We start from the raw sequence: 19,973 nt of genomic DNA, 5'->3' as shown, positions 1-19,973 counted from the left end.
AAACCTCGACAAGACCAAGGTTGTTTGCACCTTGTGCAATGCGGAATTGGTTTACTGTAGGAGTTCTAACAGTCTGTGCTCTCGGAAGCGGCCGGGGCATGCGTGTGTGCAATGGGAGAGCTTTGTGTGGAGAGAAAAAAAAGAGGCAAGGGAAATCGCCAAAGCCAATGCATAGCCTCGACTCATTAAAGGTTGAAAATCACTGAATTACACAACATGTAGGCTAGCCTATGGCTTAAGGCTATGGAAATCATTATGGAAACAATATTTTTTTTTATCAGTGATAGCTCAGCTGATCTCGTTGATATAGAGACCACGTCCGTCCGCTTTGTTTGACAACTGACAGAGCTGCCAAGTCCCACCCTTTTGGCCGTGAGACACACTCATATCAACCAGCTCACACGCTAGCCTACAACTCAAATTTCTCACGCGGAGAAGTTAATCCCCAAAATAACGATTGTTTTGCGGGACTTTTATTTTGACAGTCTTATATTGAAAAGCTAACGGACATGAGTTCCGTGACATCCTCTTTCTGCACGCAAGTTAACTTGATGCATTAGGTGTGCACCTGCACAGGAGATGAGCCCCTGGTCTGATGCGCCACCTGGCTTGAGAAACACGTTCTCAAAGACTTACTTTGAGTCATTATTTAGGGAGCACACACATGTTATGAATGAATTCAAATGAGCCATTTTAATCTAGATTCATCTAGATTAATTCCAAAATTCAATGAGATTAATCTAGATTAAAAAAATTAATCTATGCCCACCTCTAATAATATGACAGCAGCATTCACAAGAGCCAAGACATGGCAGGGTTTTCCACAATCTAGTCTCCTCTCTAGGAACAAGGCGTATATCCCTTAGTCATGGCTCATAGCACCAGACTGATTAAACTCCACTCCAGTGCCTGTCGTAATTATATACACTCTCACACACACACGACCTCAATTTGTGTTTATTAGCGCTGTGGTATTTCAAAACCACGTATAACAGCAAATTAAAAATCGGTCTTGCAGGCTGAGGGTTGGGATGGAGGCCACATTATCTTGGATTGCATTCCATGATGTTGCCTTTGTGCCTAATTCCTCCCTGCAAAGGGTCTAAATGAACATACATGCCTTTGGTTTGCATTTAATTTTAGATACATTTTTCATAGCCGTCTATGTGAGAGAGATATCACAGCCCAATGGTAGTCTCACGGGGAACATGTGACGCACCAATCAGAATGCAGCAGGTCACTTTATCTCAGAGCCTTCAGTCTCCACCAAGGAAAGAAGTACTGAGTCCATTTTAAAATGACAGGTTCACAGTTTCAACCACACCCCTGTCTGTTTTAGACACCCCTTCTCTCTCTCTCTCTCTCTCTCTCTCTCTCTCTCTCTCTCTCTCTCTCTCTCTCTCTCTCTCTCTCTCTCTCTCTCTCTCTCTCTCTCTCTCTCTCTCTCTCTCTCTCTCTCTCTCTCTCTCTCTCTCTCTCTCTCTCTCTCTCTCTCTCTCTCTCTCTCTCTCTCTCTAAGCAGCATACACAAAACACAGATGTTTCTCACATAGACAGATTGGAGCAAATGAGCCTTTTAACACACGTCTCCGTTAGGTGTGGATTGGATGTTAACCGGGTACAGTTAAACCAAACAGAAACATACGCAATTTAAATGAGCCTTGACTAAAAGCTTAGGGTATGTCGGTTTTTATTAGGGCACGAGATGCCTTTTAAACACGCAGCAATTAAAGAAAAATGTGTTCAAATCATGCAGATAGGCGAAAAGGTTGCAGAACAGATTACAACTATCAAGGGGCAGAGGCACCATAGGCACTATAGGCACTGGGTTTTGTTTTCCTTATTTGACAGTCACCATGTAGACATCCTTTTTCCCTCGGCCTATATAGAGGCATGGTCAAGGAAATTACTCACAATTTTCCAACAAAGCAGCTGACAACAAAGCAGCCTAGGCCTATTTATTGAAATGAGAATGGATTCATCTGAAATCAGAAATCCACTTGATGTGCAGCAGAGTAAGATAATCCATGCAATCCTATATGAAAATACACATTAAGTCCGCACAAAAAACTATAGCCTATGTTGTCATCTATATTTGGATGACAAGCTGAAGTTTGGCAGTGCATGCTGCTGAGTGTGGCATCACTACAAACCGTAGGCCTAACAGGAGCATGGCAGTTACATGTTAAATGATAATAACCATAAAGCCCGCTTTTGACTGAAAGTAGCCTAGTGCTAGACTGTGAATGTGTGACAAGGGTAATATTGAGCTTTTGCATGAAGCCAATATTACAGGGATACTCTTAGTGTAGGCTTACAAGAGAACATGTCATATTTATATTGTACGAGCAAAACAAATTCAGTCCATTACACAATAGCCTTCTCAAGCTAGTATTCACCAATAAGATATGCAACACCAGGAGAGTACCATTTTACCATTAAGTAGGCCTATAATTGCAGATATTAGCAGGCAGCAAATGCAAATACATCAAATGGAGTAGTTCAATAAAATAAAGACAGCCTCATGTTGCAAAGCACTGAAACACCAACTGCACAGCCAACATCATGGACTATCACCCGACAATAACACACTAAACATCAGGCTGACAGCTAGAATTTATAGCAGCTAGCAGCTAGCCTTACCTTGGTGCTGTGGAGACGTCATCTCTGGCAGGGCACGACAGCTCGTTAACTCCACCTCCTATAATCCCAAACTCCAATTTCTGGCTTTGTGTGAGTCAGTTCTACTCTTAACTGACAACTAAAAATATTTACAAAACAATAATAATACCTATAAAAAATAAATAAAAACGTCTAAAGAGCTACATAGTGACCAAAGGACTTAGTCAAAGTGCGGTAAAGGCACAGGTGAAACTAATTTGATTAGGGTCAGACTCAGGTGCCCCCTGTAGGCTTCAACATGAACGTGGTTGTGCCTTTTGTGATGTTTGTAAATGTTGTTCAGTAAAGAATTTAAAAAATATATTAAAATAATAATTGCTATTTTTATTTATAAAAATAAAAAGCCCTCTTAAGTCAATAGGATGCAGTGGCGATTCTAGGGGTGGGGGAGGGGGGGTTCACGGTACCCCCTTAAATCTTACTGGCCACCCCAGTGGCGCCCCGAGTTCAAATGTTTTTGTTTTTTTGTTTTTTGGAATATAAATTTTTTTCCTGATATGTAGTCTAGTTCAGAGATAATATGTATTTGTTTTTTTCTTTCTTAACTTTTTTTGATAGGTAGTTGCCAAGTTCATCACACAAACACTCCAATCCACTGATATGAGATCAGTTTGCAATTTTCAAGTACTAAATTAATGGTAGGACTGTGGCCACTTGAACTGGTCTCTGGTCAGCAAAAGTCTTGAAAACAGCATAAGTGCTTGTGACATGCGTGTCACCCATGCAGGTGTATGGGCATGTGTCCCAGTTAAATCTGAATAAAAAAATAAAAGTTTGTAGTTAGCAAGTGTAACATGTTCTTAGCAAGGGCAGAATTTCATAAATAAAGGTTTATTTTTTTAGCAAGATATTTGGTCAAAAGCTAGTGGTCATCCGGCTGCTAACAAGTTATGTTGTCTTGCTAATTTTACTATTCATCTGAACTGAAATAAATGTTGACTTTATCCTTTATTCTCTTCGCCAGAATGCACCAGAATGCTTAGATTACATGTTAAAAACACACAAATATATTCTGGGGGGGGATGCCCCCAGACTCTCCTTCAGGGGTTTAGTTTTCTGACAAACATTACAGTGGATACTAACATGATTTGGGCATTTGGGATTATAAATCATCTCTGTATTGGTTGTACAGCATATCACATGCTATTCATTCAGGTGTGCGATGGCCACCCCACTCTAGCTCTGTGGCCCACCTTGGCCACCCAGGTCAAAATTTCCTGGAATCGCCACTGACAGGATGGGACTGTCAACAGATGAGAGTGAAGTAGCCTACAGCCTACAGAAATCTTCTTTCTTTCTTTTTCCCCTTTAATATTAAAGAACTAGGCTACAGCAGACAGGGGGTCATCCCTTCATTAAAGCCTACAAGGGTGATATTGGTTCCTTCGTCACCTCTTCAGTCTTGGTGAAATTCGGCCCTATATACTGTATATGCTCACCGTTTTGAACAGCATCAAACTTTACTAGGAGGACCATACCAATATTCAAGTTCCCTTAGTCAAGAGTTGAGTTTCACAGCAACTGAGACAACACGTTGCCTTCTTGAAAGACCACAGTTTGTCACTATGCTTTGTTGTAGTCAAATGTGTGGACAATGAACATATAGGTTGAGCCAATCAGTCACTGTATTGTCTTTAGAGAAGATTGAAGCTATCAGGTAGACAGTCATTCCCCCCCAGTGGGTCAAAGTACCCCCGACCAGCAATCTGCTACATGTTTGTTGGTGTAGGCTAGTTAGTTAAACAGTGTGTTTTAGGGAGGTCATCCTAGGTGTTTGTTGGGCAGACAACCGGAGTTCTCATCCAGAGAGTGGCTGAACTGTGGTTGCTAACAGAACATTGAAATGGGGCACCTATACGGCCCTGGGAACATAGGTAAGCCTAAACTGTATTGGTAAGGCCAGTAGTAGCAACACAAACAAAAATACTTCTTGCTAAAGTTGGTTGAATGTATTTTATCAAGTCATTTGTGAACAGAACTGTGGGAACTAACTTGCCTCTACTCCATTTATTAGGCCTACTGTATAAACAGATGGTCAACAGATGGGCTGTGAATTAGATAAGCCCCTATTAAAAGTATTTTTTATTGTACTTAGATACAAAAATAGGTGGGTGGGGTAAGTTCAGATGGTCCATCCTACAATACATCCTGAAAGCAAATCTTAACTAGCACCTTTGCTATTTATTTCCTGGCATCAGCACTAGTAGACCTACGTCAATGTGAAAAATAAGTAAAGCATCCAAGAAGAAATAGAACAGGATATGGGAGCTTGAAACTGAATTGCATATGCCCCTAAAATGAGATCTCTATCAGGTAGAAATTGTTGTTCCTTAACAAAACAACTGATGTCACCAAACTTGATCTTTAATTGTTCTTTCGCTCAGATATGAGAAGCACTTCTACCAGGCAGATGCAGATGTTTTGACAATAAACACAAATTAAATAGAAATGACTAGACATTTTATAAAGCAAACCGTGTCATACTATGTCTATGTGTCTTCTTAAACATGATTTAGTTAGTATAAGAATCACACACACACACACACAACACAAGTTTATGACTACGTGGGTAGGTTAAATCAAGCTAAAACACTTGTCCACCTGTTTCCCTCAGTCCTGCTGTGAAGTCAAGGCTCAAGTCATTCATGTTTCAAGTCACCACGGCAACAGTCACATTGACGTGTCATCTCCTGAGTGGTATATGGATGGCCTAACTCCCATATACTGTATGTCAGTAGTGGCTAAGGTCACTATAGTTTAAACAGTATGCGTCAAACAAACATTTCTCCCCGGCGAACGACCCTCTTCGTGGCTATAGCCAAATTGAAAAAATCAGCATGATGGTTCTTTTTTCATCACCTGCCCAACCTCCCGCCCTCCCTCTGTCCCTGTCTCTCACTCTCTCCTTTACTTACCCTTCAAGCTCTCACGGTCATGAAAGCATGGATTTGATGAAAAACACGTGCACACTCATCATAAGAAAAGTATGACACCGCTTTTGTTTGATAGTTTTGTTTATGTAAAGAAAGGCTGATGATAGGCCACGAGGCTATAAACCTTATTCATTACATATGGGAAGAGAGAGTGCAAGCCAGGGAAGGAGGAGGGGAGTCATAACCAAAAGTACTAGAACACTTTTTTGTGTGTATTTCACCCTAGATCTATTACTGTTAATTGAATTGTGGATTGCAAATATGGCTTCTTTTTAGCAATCTATCAATCCCAATTTGTGCTTACATCACATTCCGCAGACCAGAAGACATTTTTACAGACCTGATTAAAACACAGTGTTGCCCCAAGGACTATCAACTAATGGAATGATACTATATCTGCTTTTTGTTAGCTTTGTCATAAAACAGGTACGGAAAAAAATCGTGGCTCTGCTTTCTCCGTTTAGCCAGCAATCATTATTGCAATTTGCAACAGGGCTTGCGTGTGGGTTTATAACTCATCCATGCAGTCCTTCGTAAAGCCTTTGACATTTAACATGGTAAGGAGGGGAAGAAATACGTGTATATACAATTCTCCTAATATATTTTTTTTCTGGCTTTAGATTCTCAGCTACTATGAGTCACCTATGATGTCAGAAAGCATTATGTGACAAGTGAACGGTCACAGTGTGTAAATCTGTCTTTCTGGAGGAAATGGTCAGTCTGTGATGATGGAAGCCTTTATGGTTGATGCGCCAATCGATCCAGACTCTATGTCCCTGTGAAATACAAGTACAGGGTGAACTCTCCGACCCCATCTTTGACTGAGATCAGGTCAATTGTATATCCTTGATTCAAGAGGTCTACGGCTAATGGTAGTGGTTTATTGTAAGGCAGTTAAGTGTGGAAAAAACACCACAGCAAGCCTCCCAGTGTAATGATAAACACTAGGTTTCAGTAGGCAGACCTAACAGTTAACCCCCAAAAACATGATCAGGGTCACTGGAAGGTACCGAGCCTTTGCCTATAAGTACAAAACGCTTTAGAAAAAAAACATCTATTTTTCCTGAACAAAAATTTGACCTTGAAGAGCCCCACTGACCACTTTGTCACCTGTGTCATGACTTCAAGGAAACCAGAGAGCGCTTTCTGAGGCCACTTAGCTTGATCAATACAGGATTATGTTGCTCTAAGAAAAGGGGGCGATAGGCAAACACCAGACCACAAACCTACAAAGCCATGCTATTACAGTGACCGTTAGAAAAATGCAAAACTGGAAAATTGTACCCATCTGCTTCTTGCTTTCGAAATCCTATACATCCAATGTGTTGCTTTATCTGTGAATATATTAAGGGATTATTTTATTTACATTAAGTCAAGCAAGACCCGGTTAGATCGCCGAATAATAAGTCATGGGCCAATAGGATTGCATGTTTTGGTTGTTGACCACTCTTCTTTTTTTTGCCTGTTCAGTGTTAAACTGCATGTAGAGACGACCGTGTGTGTTTGCTGCCATCTAGTGTACAGATGCAAATAGCAATCTGGGAAAACATTCCATTCGCAGTCATCATTGTGTAAGTATTTGTCCTATTCCGACATACATTATGTATTCTACCTACACATATTACAACAATACCCGTTCAGAACTCTCAACCCCTTATATTCAACCCCATTATTTCAACGCAAAAAGAACGAGTGTAAAATATGTATATATATATTTTAAATATGCTTTAAGACAAAAAAAAATACATTTTTCCACTTTTATTTTCCATTGCACAGTAATCTCTATCTACAGAATCTTCTAAACTTTTTGTGGCAGCAGATAAAGTCATAAACATCCATGTGAAAGTTGCATAAAACTGTACAAGAAAAATTGGCTACAATGAGAAAAATACTGCAACCCACTGATAAACTGTTTGAATCCAGGACAGAAAATGGCATATGGCAGATAGACAGGACTCCCCTCTTTGTTTGTTTGAGTGTGTGGATTGTATCGGGTCAGAATACTGCATACTGTTAGTGTATGGACAAAAAAAAAAAACGAATCACTCGAAGATGAGAAAAAACACGTAAAAACTATATAACATTAAAAATAAAGCAGAAACACAAATAACAGTTTGGTCGGAGGGAAAGACATTAAACAGATTGTTTTGGTCGGATGGGAGGGGGGGGGATGACCTCTAGCTAAAACTAGTTATTTTTCCTGAAGTTGTATTTTTTCCCCCCTGTTCTTCACTTTAGAGAAAAGACAGAGCTACTGTATAAACAAACCTACCAACATCCACACTACAATGTTTACTACACACAGTAAAAGGCCATATCCGTAGCTGTGGAAGCAATTGAGTCCGTGGAAGATTTGCCGGAAGAAAGAGAAGATTCCGAGGAGAAAGGCAAAAAGGCTCCAAGCATGTGTACTGACTGAGACATGCGCAGAGTTAAATTAAACCAGAGGTTTGTAGAGGTCATCCTCTAACGCTAATTATCCTATTGGATGTTTATCTTCTTTTTTTTTGTATCTCCATTGAGTGGCTTGAGTTAGTGTAACACTCAACTGGACACAGACGGCTGATTGGTGAGTGTATGACATCAACACGAATCATTAACCAACCATAAAACTAATATCTAAAAACAAATAAAAAAAAACACATGGACAAACCCTTACATACACATACACACACACACACACACACACACACACACACACACACACACACATACACATACACACACATTCCCACACACATAAACACAGACATGCTGAGATGAATACCATACACATTGTTATGGCTGTAGTAGCTGTAAGTGGAATTGTTCCGGTTTTTGTCTTAAAGGAAAAACAGCTTCATCAACCAACAGTTAGGCCACTTTAAAACACAAAACACCAGTTCCAAATGTTACATTTCATGAGAAATTGTGATACGTTTAGCAGTAGTACTATGAATGGCTGAGCTCCATTGCAACTTGCTCCATTATCTTGAACCCCTGAAAAGGTGACAAAGAGGATAATTATTTCCCCCAACAATGATCTGATCCTGGATCTGTTGACTCCCACACTTTATCACAACTATTACTGTTTACTGTCTGCTGTGTGGAGACTGAAGAGCGTTGTCAGTGACGATGGCGCAATGGAAAAAAAGCTTAAAGCAACTCTTTGGCGTCAGAAAAATTATGGCCTCTCTCCTCTTCTGCTGCTGCTGCTGCTGCTTGAGCAACCTCCACATTTTTACTTTCCAGTTGGTCTTAAGATTGTCAAACTATTTACTTATATACAAATAAAGGTTAAAAGCCTGGTAAGACAGAGAGATACACGTCCACATTTCAGAGTTTCACCGCAAAAATGTTGGGGATAGAAACGAGATAATGATGACGAGGGTGAAGGGGTTCTGACACCAAACGCAACAGTTTTTCTTGCACCTCAATAAATAAATATTATTAACACGGAGAAATTGTTTTCATACAGACAAACGTCAGCAAAAAACCTGAAATGTCTTCAATATATGCCTTCGTAGGATTACAATATCCGTATTTTTTCCCCCCCGTGATCCTGCATATATGAATACACAAGAACAAGATTTCAGCTCAGATATCCACACTTATTTTGGACTCCAGAATTCGGAAACTATACCGAACAACCAACACATCTGAAGCGATCTGTATTATCTAGTTCCACTCACGGACTAAGCCAAACGGTGGAAGCTTATGACTTTTTAAGAGGGTGAGGGTATAGGCAGGTCACTTCACATATGCGCTAACTTTACTTAACGATTTTTCAATAGTCAAGAAATCCCCACGTTGCCATAACAGCGAGTTCACTAAATGAAATATGCCTTTTGTATCCTTGCCCTCCCTTTTATTTTTTATAGATTCCAGCCCTTTTCATAAAGGAGAAATTAATTTTGAGTTGTTCAGACAAAAAAAAGAAAAAAAAGCCACAAAACATTTTTTTTTCAACAAATCAAAATATCATCCCACTTTCACAACAATATAGAAAAATAAGAGATTCTCCAATAATACAGACAAGAGCAAAAAATTTACCCAACGAATAACAGAGTAATGGCAAGAAAAATAGAAATGAACACACACACACACACTGTTGGTAACGATATGAAAGTCTGTAAGATACTGAGGAGAGTCGAGTGAAAATATCCAGTGTCCATCAGAAATAAGTTTTGCGTAGATCCTGTGTGACTCTCTGCATAGAGGAGGCGTCACACGATCGCAGCACTTCTTCCTTGTCTCCTCCACGAGTTATCCCCTTTTTTCCTTTAAGTTCTTGTCACTCGGAAGTGGATACGGCATTGCACATTTATTAGATTTATGTATATATAATGATGTATTCGGATTCTTTTTCCTTTTTTTTTTTTTTTTTTTGCATTTTAAGATTTTTTTTCTCTTTAGTAGTCTGTTTTTTCTTCATTAAGGTATTTGTCTTTTTTTCATCAGCTGTGTTCGTGGGTTTTTTAAATACTGGCCCCCCCTATGGGCCCGGAGCGGAGAGACAACAATAAAAGGACCTTTTTTTTTTTTTTTGGCGAATGAGAATGAAGAATCTCCAGGTTGCGTGGGCCAATCGGCTTTTACCTTAGGAGGAGAGGCTTGAACAGAGATAAACAAAGACGAGAACGAGAACATAAAAATAAAGAAAAGAAAAGAAGACACAATGTATATTTGCTTCCTCTGAGGTTGTCCTTCTCCCCTCTGTCTAACCCCCCTCAGTTCCACCCGAAGACTGAGGCAAGAACAGTATTCGACATTGTGCTAGGGAAGAAAATCCCAAGTGTCCCCCAGTGAAGAAGGCTTGGAGGGTTGGATGGATGGATGGATGGATGGACAAACGGATGGTAGGAGGGGTGGGGGGGGTGGGGGAGGTCACGGTGAGTCCAAATGAGCCAATGGAAGGTGACTGTTGTGTCCATGGAGCTCTGCTCGTCCCCTGATCAGATCTGGTACCATTTTTTGTCTTTGCACTTTAGCATCATCTGGAAAACAGAGGAAATGTCAGAGTGAGAAATATGGTTCTAAGTAGGAGGTAAAACATTTTTGACTGGTTAGGCCACGGAAATCATGAATAATTCAAAGCTTAGAAGTGAAGGTCGTTTTGATGTAAAATTATTAAATTATTGCTTTGATTTTGGTTCAGCAGGTCACCTTGTAAGGTCACCTTTAATTCACCTTGTAAACAATTCAGGAAACAGGAGACCTCTTTATAATATATGTTTACCTCATTTCTGAAGAGAAAATCTAGTGGTGGTGAGACTGTTCTATGTCTGACATGCGAGTAAGTTCCCTGTCCCCAGTACTGTGAATTATTTTCCACAGGCAGATACTGCCATCTAGTGGGATAGGAGTGTATTTTTGAGGAGGCAGAGGAGTCAGTATTAGTGTTCAGGGAAACATAATAGTTCCACTGCACTGCATTGTATGTGTTGAATGATATTGTTCTACTGTGTGTTTAAAGGTGGATTGACATTTCACACAAGATCATCGAAAGCCTTTTAACGGTTTATGTTAGTACCCCATACAACCCCCACTTAAAAAATACTGAACTACCCCTTTAATGGGACAAGCCTGAGCATGTATTTAGTCACAGTGGGATTACTTTCTCTTTTACCTCATGGGCGTGTTTGGAAAAGTTATCTGCGCTGGACATCATGGCTGCCGTCCTCTCCTCCATCTCTCCCAGTTTCTGTCCTCTTTCGTCCAGGGCTATCCGGGCCCGGGCCAGGTCCCCTACTATACCAGAGGCTGCCCCCTTCATGCCCTCAATGCCCCCTGTGCCTGGGATGTGCTGGGCCAGACCACGGGATGCCTTCCCAGCTGCTGTCTCATTAACTGAGTACAGAAGGGACACAAGGGAGAGAAAAATAACAGAGAGAGGTGTGTAAGGGTGAGGTTGCATTAACAAAGGGGACTGAAGTATTGTGTATGTGGGCATGTGTAGCTTTAGCATACATAGCTCCTCTCTGTCCAGTGACTGTGCTCCTCCCCCAAAGAGACCTTTGAAGAACCCTCTGTTGGGCGCCTCTGGTGTCTCCACCGGTGTAAAAAGTTCCCCCAGCATCTCCTGAAAACATCAACACACACACATTAACCTTGCTATGTCCAACTTAAATAATAACAATTATAATTCATTTTGTGGAATGGCTCTGTCTTGACCAAACGATCAGGCAAAGTACTAATATAATGCTATTTTAAAAATTTTACAAAAAATAAGAACGGAAGTGAGGAAGGAGAATGTAAATGTATTTTTGTATTATTTCAAAGTGTATCTTTAAGTTTATCAAATTGGATTTTGCTTAATATTTTGTTTATGGTATAGTCAAGCTTCACAAGCGTAGGTTTCTACCTATCCCTTTTCAAACGGGTCAAGTGTCTGTTTTGTTTTGTTATTCATATTTTTTTGTTATTTTTTTATTCCTTCGTTCATTTATTTGTACTTAAACCACATGATGATGACCGTTATCTTAAATATGAATTGCCGAGTAGAAAATGCATTTTCTTGTATAGCATTTGCAAACTATGTTCAACGACATTTAAACCCCCCACAGCCTTAAACCATGACTCATTGAAGCCATATACTGTATATGCATCACTGGATCCAGAATGTCAAGTGACCTGTAGGTTTTCACACATGTCCTGGCTGTAGGTGATCCTCTGGATCTCAGTGGGGGAACACAGGTACATGGCCTGACCCAGGTTGGTGAAGCAGAACGTCCTGGCTATCCGCATGTCCGTCAAAGGCAGGTAGTTCACATCCATGAGCGGTCTCAGTCCCGGTACACTAGGCAAGAGGGACAACAGAAATAATTCAAGTCATTTCAGTGCTAAGGAATATTATGTTTAGACTTTTAATGCCTTTTATATAGTAGCTTCAGTCAGCACAATCATCGCTTTTTAAGTAAATAGTGGGGGGCAAATATTTAAAGATGCTACGAGCAACTTTTAGATATTTCTGAAAGAGTAAATTTTTTCCTCTGATGATCATAAATTAAATGTACAGACCGCAAACGAGACCATCAGTGCAAATGATGCTATTTTCATATCGTTTTTCTGAATGCCTTTGTCATGGGCATGCTCACCCAGGAACAACAGCTGGGGTAGTAAAAACACTACCGCGTTTGTCCAAAGGGGGGGGCAAGAATGAACACAAACTGAAAGTTCCTCTGAGCACCTTTAAAGTTGTATCGCTGTCATGACTTTTGAGCATATTTCAATCTCCTGAAAAATGTGCGGACAATGTTCCTGCACTCTGACAAAAACAAACTGGCACACAGACACAGACAGGCAGACAGGCAGACAGACACAGACAGGCAGACAGCTGGGTATCCTTGCTCTATCAGACACACATATGGATGGCGGTTCTGTCTCTGCTGCTCTCCTCCAGGGAAGTGAAGATTAATGAGGATCAGTGACAGACTGATACACCCCTCCTCACTTAAGAGCCCTGCGCAAACAGTGCATGAAGAACAACCTGGTATTCCTCTGTGTGTGTGTGTGTGTGTGTGTGTGTGTGTGTGTGTGTGTGTGTGTGTGTGTGTGTGTGTGTGTGTGTGTGTGTATGTGTGTGTGTGTGTGTGTGTGTGTGTGTGTGTGTGTGTGTGTGTGTGTGTGTGTGTGTGTGTGTCTGTGTGTGTATGTGTCATGGGCGTGCATGAGGACAAAAGTTGGTGTCTGACAATGAAGACCTGTCCGCCCAGGTAGTGACAGCTTTGACACAACTGCCATACTGAGAAATACAGAGGGACTTTTGTGGAGCTGACGAGACTAAATCAACCTTGTGTCAACAATGGGGCTTGGGCTTGAATGTATCCGACATTCATTTATATGAAAAAAAGTTACGCACTGTAGCTTTAAATCTAACGACACCAACACGGCTTATTCAAAGTGACTACTTCTTCTTTGACTCATAGACCAACTGACACTTCGTGAGTAGAAAGCATAAAATAAATCTGCTCAGTCAAGGCAGGAAGCTTAAAGGCGAACAAATTGGAATGAGCGAAAATCTAACCAAGAGAAACGCTTTTTTGGCCTATCAAGCAAGAGGGTTAAAAAAATGTGGACAGGTCCAACAAACTTGGACGAGAGATGGAAGAATCTTCATCAAAATGAATGGAGCTACACCCGAAGAAGCTAAAATTGTGCAAATCAGAACCGAGGAAGATCTGGTTCAATTCCGGAGGGAAGAGGACCTGAACGACTCAAGCAGCGAGGATGAGTAACACAACTGATTGGATAAATGATCATGAAAGGCTGGAGTTATTAGCTAATCATTATGTGGAACCCACATTTTCGGACCCAAATGAAATAATTGACCCAGACAATCATTTCTACAATATCGGGAATAGAGACTGTCATTACCATACTGAGGATCAATTCATAAGACGCTTTCATTCAAATGGGAAATTGTCCATCATTCATTTTAATAGCAGAAGTCTCTACACAAATTTTTCACAGATTAAGGAATATCTACAGAAATTCTCCAACCCGTTTAACATCATTGCCGTATCAGAAACATGGATTAATGATGGCAAAGGCATGGACTTCCAATTAAAGGGATATAAACTGGTTTGTGTCAACAGAATGAACAAGAGAGGGGGAGGAGTGGCCCTTTTTGTGGATGAAAATATAAGGTTTGAAATCGTAAATAGCATGTGCACTGCAATTGATAACCTATTGGAATGTGTGACTATTGAAATTCTAATGAAGGATAAATGTTTAATTATCAGCTGTGTGTACAGAACACCCGATTCAAAAATGGAAGACTTTATAGAATACGTGGGAGAATTATTTTCTAAGTCAAATCAAAAGAAGATATTTATCTGTGGGGATACAAACATTGATTTACTAAATACTACTAATTCACTGACTGAAGAATTTGTAAATACATTGCATGTTATGGGTATTCAGCCCTTAATTACAAGGCCAAGCAGGATTACAGTAAATAGTGCTACGTTAATAGACAACATATTTACAAATGTTATGGGGGATGAAATAGAAAGTGGACTCCTGATTAATGACATAAGCGACCATTTACCTGTATTTGCTATATACGATTGGAAACAAAAGTTGCAGCAGAGAACAAACAAAGATATATTTGTAAGGTTGGAAACTGATGAGAGGATAGAAGCACTGAAAAATGACTTATTGACGCAAAATTGGGACTCTGTATACAAGGGGAAGGATGTTAATGCAAGTTTCGATTTATTCCTGCAGATATTTCAAAGGCTGTATGAAAAAAATTGTCCACTAAAAAAAAGGGCCTTAAAGCAAAGACATGATAAACAGTGGCTAACTAAATCCTTGATAAATGCTTGCAAAAAGAAAAATACATTGTACAAAAGATTCATAAAAGCAAGGACACCAAAGGCGGAGTTAAAATATAAAATCTATCGTAACAAGCTAAATAGCATTCTCAGAGACTGTAAAAAGAAATATTATGGTAAGTTGTTAGAAACAAATGCAAATCAACCCAAAAAATTGTGGGACATAGTAAATTCAGTGTTAAGAAATGACAGCAGAATACATAATTATCCTCAGTATTTCCATGAAAATAACGTTAAGTTTGAATGCATGAACACTGCGGTAAATAAACTAAATGATTTTTTTGTTAATATTGGACCTAATTTAGCAAAAGGGATCTGTGGGAAGAGTTTAGGGGAGTCTAGCAAAAATGAAGCGTCTCTTCAACACTCCATGTTTTTGAAGCCAGTCGAGGCCAACGAGATAAGGGAGATATTGCTCGGAATGAAAACAAAGACCTCTAGAGACGCGCTTGGGTTTCACATGAAAGTAATCAAATCAGTGCAAGAAAGTATTATTAAACCCCTAACACACCTCTTTAACCTATCTTTTCAAACAGGAATTTTTCCTTCTAACATGAAAGTAGCTAAGGTTATACCATTACATAAGAATGGTGATGAACATTCATTTACTAATTATAGACCAGTCTCACTTTTAACACAATTTTCTAAAATTCTGGAAAAGTTATTCAGCAATAGACTTGATGAATTCATTACTAAACATCAACTTCTGTATGACAGTCAATTCGGCTTTAGAAAGAATCATTCCACCGCACTGGCCTTGGCTGAATCGGTAGAAATTATTAGTAATGCTATTGATCACAAATTGTACTCTATAGGAATTTTCTTAGACCTCAAAAAAGCATTCAACACTATTAATCATGACATCCTTCTTAATAAACTGGAGAATTATGGCATTCGAGGTTTGGCACATGACTGGGTCAGAAGTTATTTACATGACAGGAAACAATTTGTGAAATTAGGGGAGTTCACATCGACATGCTTAGATATTGTTTGTGGGGTCCCTCAGGGGTCAATCTTGGGGCCGAAATTATTCCTGCTTTATATAAATGACATATATAAAGTGTCGAAAGTCTTAAGGTTGATTTTATTTGCGGACGACACAAACATCTTCTATTCGGGGAAAGATCTGAATAATATGGTTGAGATTGTAAACATTGAATTGACTAAGTTACATGGGTGGTTAAACCGAAATAAGTTATCACTAAATTTAGAAAAAACTAAATTCATGATGTTTGGCAGGAGAGCATCAGATGTCGCTGTAAAAATCAAGGTAAATGGGATTGAAATTCAAAGGGTCAAGCAACACAAAGTCCTAGGGGTAATAATTGACGATAAATTAAGCTGGAAACCACAAGTTAGCCATCTCAGGGGCAAAATAGCCAGGAGTATTTCTATACTTTGGAAAGCACAACATTGTTTCAATCAAAAGGCCTTACTTGTATTATACGGGAGTTTAGTTTCCCCACATCTGCATTACTGTGCTGAAATATGGGGAAACACTTACAAAGGTACATTGCACCCGTTGGAGATTCTTCAAAAGAAAGCAATACGAATTATTTACCAAGCCAATTACAGGGCACACACTAATAACTTTTTTATTGAAGGCAGAATTCTCAAATTACGTGATGTGGTAAATTACCACACAGTACAAATTATTTACAAGGCTTCAAAAAAAAGCCTTCCTAACAGTTTACAAGCAATGTTTGAAGACAGAGAAGTTTCCCATGATTTAAGAAGAAAAGGTAAATTCACTGAGAAAAATATACGGACCACACTTAAAGCCTTTTCGATTTCTGTAAATGGTATTAAGCTGTGGAATGGACTTGATGAAGTTGTCACAGGGAGTTGCAGTTTGCGCAATTTCAAAGCAAATTATGTTTCAAAAATTATTGAAAATTACAGACTAATAACCTGAGCACAATGTCAATGTCACTTTCATAACAATATTGTAACAAATAATACAGGCCAGCAGACAGACTTGTTTTTGAATACTTTTGCAGAACTGTTTAGACTACCAGTTTAGTAATGGAGCAGGCCAAATACAAGGCCACTTCACACTTTATACACTTGGCATTGTCACAGAAAAACTGAACTGTGCTGAACTGATCTTAAAAGCTGAAGCAATTAGATTAAAATTGACTGTGTATTGGACTGCAGATTCTTAAAAAAAAAAAAAAAAAAATTATATATATATATATATATATAGCTATAGGGGAAGGTGGGGTGATTTGTGCATTTTGGAAGTTGCAAAACCCCTTGTTTCTAGAAAACCGTGGAAGAAATTGGAAATGTGACCACATATTTAAGAAGAGCCATCCATTTGACTCATCCTGTAAAGAAGGGAGACACAAGGAATAAGATATAAGCACATTTAAGCTCAAAAAACTGTGTTTTGCCTTTCAAAGTAAAATTTCCATGATCAAGGTTTTTTGATTATTGTGTCTGAACAATTATAGACACGTTTGAAAACATTTGACACATGTTTTAGTGCTTTGGTATGCTACACTTTGAGTCTATATAGTTAGCACAATGTCAACCCTAAATTGCTGCATCATGCCTATTATCCAAAATTCTGGGGATGGGGTGATTTGTGCGCAAGGGCCTGGGTGAGTTATAAGTAAGTAAGTAAGTAAAATGTATTTATAAAAGCACATTTATGACAGTTTGCACTGTCCAAAGTGCTGTACATAGTGCATTCAGTAGGTAAACAATGAAGGTAAAATAACAATAACCAAAACTAGAACTGCAAGCAGTTGTGAACGGGGGCCAAGCCTCCCACGCGACTCGGGAAAGGGCGTCTTCGTCCGCGGCGCCGGCCCCTCGCTTCACGGAATCCGGGGATGTAAAGTTTTTGAATGTGGGATGTTCGGTGTGGAAGTTATAGCCCCAAACGCGTTTTCTTTGCTTTTTGTGGTTTTGGCGCCTCCTATGGATGACATTCGCAAAACTACATTAGATAGAAAGATGCAGCTCAATGTACCAAACAAGTGGATGTCAAGTTTTTGAATGTGCGATGTTCGGTTGGGGAGTTATAGCAAAATCAAATTGTCAACCTCTCCATTGTAAAGACACTTTTTTGAATTTTCCCATTTTCCCGCCTAAAGACTTAGAAAATGGCGAAAACAGGCAAAAAAATTTAAAAACTCTTTTTTTTAATAAGTCCGGCCCACATAAAAATTTCTTTCCCATATTTTGGCCATAGGCTCAGGTATGCCCCATGATAGTCTCCCTTGAGTTTCAAGAAAATCCCTCTTTTTTTTTTTTTTAACGGATTTTCGCAAATCTTTAAAGCGCTACCGTTTAGTCTTCCGATGGTCGTAGAAAAATTATTTGACCAACTTTTGCTCGTGGGAGTCGGTAGAGCATAATGCTTTTGGTTTCGTCCAAATCGGGCGAAAACTGTAGGAGGAGTATGTTTTGGTGACCGACACAGTTTTTGCGATGTGGCGAAAAATGTATATATACGCAAATGGGCGTGGCCTATCTCAAAAGATGCAGCTGACTTGTGGGCATCTGTGGATATAAAGTTTTTGACTGTCGGACTTTCAGTGCGGAAGTTATAGCCCAAAACGCCTTTTCCTTTGTTGTAGCGCCACCTAGTGGCCGGGATGTCTGAATTTTTTCCTCTGCGTACGTACCATGGACCTGGATAAGCCATGCAAGTGGCATGTCCCAACCCTTTACGGTTTGGGCTGCAGCACCACTTTTACGCATGGAAGAATAAGAACTAGAACTGCAAGCAGTTGTGAACGGGGGCCAAGCCTCCCACGCGACTCGGGATCGGGCGTCGTCGTCCGCGGCGCCGGCCCCTCGCTTCACGGAATCCGGGGATGTAAAGTTTTTGAATGTGGGATGTTTGGTTTGGGAGTTATAGACCAAAAGGCAAAAATAATGGCAGAGAAAGATGCTCAAGTGTGTTTTTGGCGCCCCCTTTTGGAGCAATTTAAGGAAAAAGTAGAACCAGCCTGAGAACCATAGGACAAACACATGTGTGAAGTTTGGTGTTAATAGGATAAATCGTTTTGGATTTAGGAGCAGTTTGGTAAAAGGTAGCTAATGTGCAAATCTTTAAAGCGCTACCGTTTGGTCTTCCGATGGTCGTAGAAAAATTATATACACAACATTTGCTCGTGGGAGTCGGTAGAGCATAATGCTTTTGGTTTCGTCAAAATCGGACAAAAACTGTAGGAGGAGTGTGTTTTGGTGACTGACACAGTTTTTGCGATGTAGCGAAAGAAAATCCCATATGCAAATGGGCGTGGCCTATCTCAAAAGATGCAGCTGACTTGTGGGCATCTGTGGATATAAAGTGTTTGACTGTGGGATGTTCGGTGTGGAAGTTATAGCCCCAAACGCGTTTTCTTTGCTTTTTGTGGTTTTGGCGCCCCCTATGGATGACATTCGCAAAATTACGTTGGATAGAAAGATGCGGCTCAATGTACCGAACAAGTGGATGTCAAGTTTTTGAATGTGCGATGTTTGGTTGGGGAGTTATAGCAAAATCAAATTCTCAACCTCTCCATTGTAAAGACACTTTTTTGAATTTTCCCATTTTCCCGCCTAAAGACTTAGGAAATGGCGAAAACAGGCAAAAAAATTGAAAAACTCTTTTTTTTAATAAGTCCGGCCCACAAAGGAATTTCTTGCCCATATTTCTTCGATAGACTCAAGTATGCCCCATGATAGTCTCCCTTGAGTTTCAAGAAAATCCCTCTTTTTTTTTTTTTTTACGGATTTTCGCAAATCTTTAAAGCGCTACCGTTTGGTCTTCCAATGGTCGTAGAAAAACTATTTGACCAACTTTTGCTCGTGGGAGTCGGTAGAGCATAATGGTTTTGGTTTCGTCCAAATCGGGCGAAAACTGTAGGAGGAGTATGTTTTGGTGACTGACACAGTTTTCGCGATGTAGCGAAAAATGTATATATACGCAAATGGGCGTGGCCTATCTCAAAAGATGCAGCTGACTTGTGGGCATCTGTGGATATAAAGTTTTTGACTGTCGGACTTTCGGTGCGGAAGTTATAGCCCAAAACATGTT

At 39.8% G+C, this 19,973-nt stretch overlaps 1 protein-coding gene across 1 annotated transcript in view; it reads right to left on the bottom strand.

Annotated features, from left to right (window-relative positions):
• Positions 1-10,549: 10,549 nt before the first annotated feature.
• The window catches only part of stxbp5a (syntaxin binding protein 5a (tomosyn)), a gene marked incomplete at both ends in the record, with an annotated part of 120,052 nt that continues 110,628 nt past the window's right edge, over positions 10,550-19,973 (bottom strand). Inside the window, 4 exons of the mRNA XM_080048200.1 lie at positions 10,550-10,591; positions 11,224-11,444; positions 11,565-11,676; positions 12,228-12,393. Coding sequence (XP_079904326.1) covers positions 10,550-10,591; positions 11,224-11,444; positions 11,565-11,676; positions 12,228-12,393 — 541 coding nt within the window. The remainder of the gene's footprint in view (positions 10,592-11,223; positions 11,445-11,564; positions 11,677-12,227; positions 12,394-19,973) is intronic.

Source organism: Ammodytes marinus (assembly GCF_949987685.1).
Source record: "Ammodytes marinus genome assembly, chromosome: 19".
Lineage (NCBI taxonomy): Eukaryota > Metazoa > Chordata > Actinopteri > Uranoscopiformes > Ammodytidae > Ammodytes > Ammodytes marinus.
Note: the sequence above shows the minus strand (reverse complement) of the source record. Positions and strands in the feature narration are given on the sequence as shown.